Source organism: Nannochloropsis gaditana (assembly GCF_000240725.1).
Source record: "Nannochloropsis gaditana CCMP526 unplaced genomic scaffold scaffold077, whole genome shotgun sequence".
NCBI classification, from domain to species: domain Eukaryota; class Eustigmatophyceae; order Eustigmatales; family Monodopsidaceae; genus Microchloropsis; species Microchloropsis gaditana.
The window spans coordinates 10,334-13,009 of NW_005803876.1; the positions used below are offsets into that span (position 1 = coordinate 10,334).

At 58.4% G+C, this 2,676-nt stretch overlaps 1 protein-coding gene across 1 annotated transcript in view; it reads left to right on the forward strand.

Moving 5' to 3' along the window:
* Window positions 1-1,787: 1,787 nt before the first annotated feature.
* The window catches only part of NGA_0545300 (soluble pyridine nucleotide transhydrogenase stha), a gene marked incomplete at both ends in the record, with an annotated part of 1,377 nt that continues 488 nt past the window's right edge, over window positions 1,788-2,676 (forward strand). Inside the window, 2 exons of the mRNA XM_005855877.1 lie at window positions 1,788-2,007; window positions 2,240-2,562. Coding sequence (XP_005855939.1) covers window positions 1,788-2,007; window positions 2,240-2,562 — 543 coding nt within the window. The remainder of the gene's footprint in view (window positions 2,008-2,239; window positions 2,563-2,676) is intronic.

The window sequence follows — 2,676 nt, forward strand, 5'->3', positions numbered from 1 at the left end:
GTTGTTGAGCTGGTATTCTTCCCGGAAGAAATCGGCGGCCGCGTGGCCCTTTTCCCCCGCGCACTTCATCCCCCCCGCCAGGACCGCGGCCCGGACACTCACCACGTCACCGCCCGCACAGAAAGCCTTCCCTCCCGCCCCCCTCATGACGATCAGGTTTATTGGTGCCCCTTGCTCGTCCAACGGCATTGTTTTGCCGAGCCCAGCGGCCCAGGCGGATGGAGAGGGGGAGGGGATCGAGGAGGACGAACTGGCGGAGGTCGGGGAAAAGAGGGTCATCAAAGAGCGGACCATTTCCAGAGTGAGGGCATTCAGGGCCGAGGGCCGATTAAGCGTGATGTGGCCAATGCCAGAAGATGACAGATGAGCGAGGATGGAGGGGGAGGGAGAAGAAGGTGCAGGAGGGGAGGAGGTGGAAAAAGGAGGGGAGGAGGACGTGGAAGAGGAGGTAGATGAGGAGGTGCGTGAAATATGGGCCAAGAGACGAAGGAGGCGGTGATGTGCGGGTCGGAATAGAGGAATCATATTGGCTGTAGGCCCTGTGGATCGAACGAGATTGATTATCGAGGGAGTGAGTATCCTGTCCTACTTTTTCCCGTGATGCAGATGCCTGTCGGCCGCAAGAAGTACAAACGTGAGAATTAAACCCTGGCGACCCATCATTTTTCAGTCAAATAGTCCACTTCATGGAAGCAGGGTGTATCTCGACTGTGTAAGCACATTTTTCAGGCTCGACTTGTCTGCGTTCTCAGGAATGAGAGGATGGCGTCATTCCCCCGACCGTTACTTCGCCCTCCCTTCGGAAGCAATTTAATCGGTTTGCAAAGATGAAAAATCCATGGGACGCCGCGCGATTCATGCATGTGCAGATCCTACGAACTTATTTAATGCGTTTCTATGCGCCTGGACTGCCAGAAGATTCAATTTGCGGAGATGATGAACGCTTCAGATTCTCTTCTCCTACACTTGCCGATTCCTTTTGTCCTGTTGTGCTAAAATACCGCATGAGAGATTTAATTTCAGGGCCGTCTTTGCCAACTTTGCAACATAATTCTCTTGAGACGGAGCTGACAAGCAATGGTGATGGAGCACTGCATTCGAGCCCTGTTGGCGCGTAATCGGCATCCCTATCGCAATGTCCTTTCATCCTCCATCATCGTCGATTGTGAAAGGCTCGCGTCGTCCTTGGTGCAAGGCCCGCAGATGGCGTAAAGTCCCTAAATTCACGCCTAACTTATTCTTCTCTTCATGCGTCTTGCACGTATCCTCATAGCGCTCGCTGGACGTGCTAAAATCCAGCTCTTAAGCATGTGGTATCTACGGCGCTTTCTCCTCCGGCAGCCTCGCAGTCATGCCCTGTGCCCCACCTCCCCGTCTTCCTCCCACGCACCTTCCTCTTCCCTGCCCTCTTCCCCCCTCCAATGCCGTGCTCTAAGTAGCACTGGCGGGGCCGGCTTCTATAATTTCCCCCCCTCGGCTCACTATGACCTGATCGTGATTGGGTCGGGCCCTGCTGCGCAAAAATGCGCGATCGACAGCGTGAAACGAGGACGCAGGGTGGCCATGATAGACAAGAACAGCCAAATGGGCGGTGTGTGCGTGCACACAGGTAAGAAATCGCCGTGTCCGCCTTGGGGTATCTTCGATGTCGGCACGGAGGACCTTGGTCGAGTCCTGCGTCGTCCTGGTCCTGTTGGAGTGGGGAGGGCTGGGCGGGGGCAAAGAGGGAAGACAGCGCCTCGTATGTACTCAATCCACTCCTCTCCACCTCATTTGCGCACACAATCATGCCCTCGGGACCAGGCACCATCCCGAGCAAGACGTTCAGGGAGGCCGTCCTGCACTTGACCGGGTACCGGCACCAGGGCTTCTACGGAAAATCCACGTTCACGTCCTCCCGCCGGTCGTCCATGAACGAGATCTTGCAGCGGGTGCAGAAGGTGGAGGACGTGGAGGCAGAGGTGACGCGGCATCAGATGCGGAGGAATGGGGTGCATTTGGTCACGGGTACGAGGCGTTTCGATTCGGGGCTTTGGTGGGGGAGGGAGGGGGGGGAGAAGGCGGGTGAATGGATGGAAGCGGTCGTGCCGTTGGTTCTGGGATCGATGGGCATGGTCGAAGAGCTTGGACGGTGGGATGATGCGTTGTCCGCGGCCGTCGAGCGGGTCCTGACTGCCTTCCTAGCGCGGGGAGGACGTGGGCGACGTCCTTCGTTCCCTCCTCTCTCTCTGGTCTCAAGACCTCCGAGACCGGGAGATCCGTGCCCGCGCTCCCTCTGCGCTCGCCCCGTCCTCACAGCCCTCGTCCTTGCCCGGCTTTCGTTCCTCCATCTTCACAGGCACGGCCCGCTTTTTGGAAAATGGCGCGAATGACGCCCACGTCAAGCTGGCCGTCCTGTTGACGGACCCGGAACAGGAGCGGAAAGGGATCTACAAGCACCGGGAGGCCTCCCTGCCCAAGACCTTGCTCACGGCCGAGAAAGTGATGATCGCGTGCGGCACCCGCCCAGTGCGACAGGAGGAGACGGTTTTTGACGGCAAGCGGGTCTTTGACTCCGATCAGGTAGGCAGAGGGAGGGGGAGCGGGCGCAGCGTTACGGCGGGGGATGGCTCCTGGGGCTCTGATGGAGCTAGCCCGACGCCCTCCTGTCTCCCTCCCCCAACCCCCCTTACACGC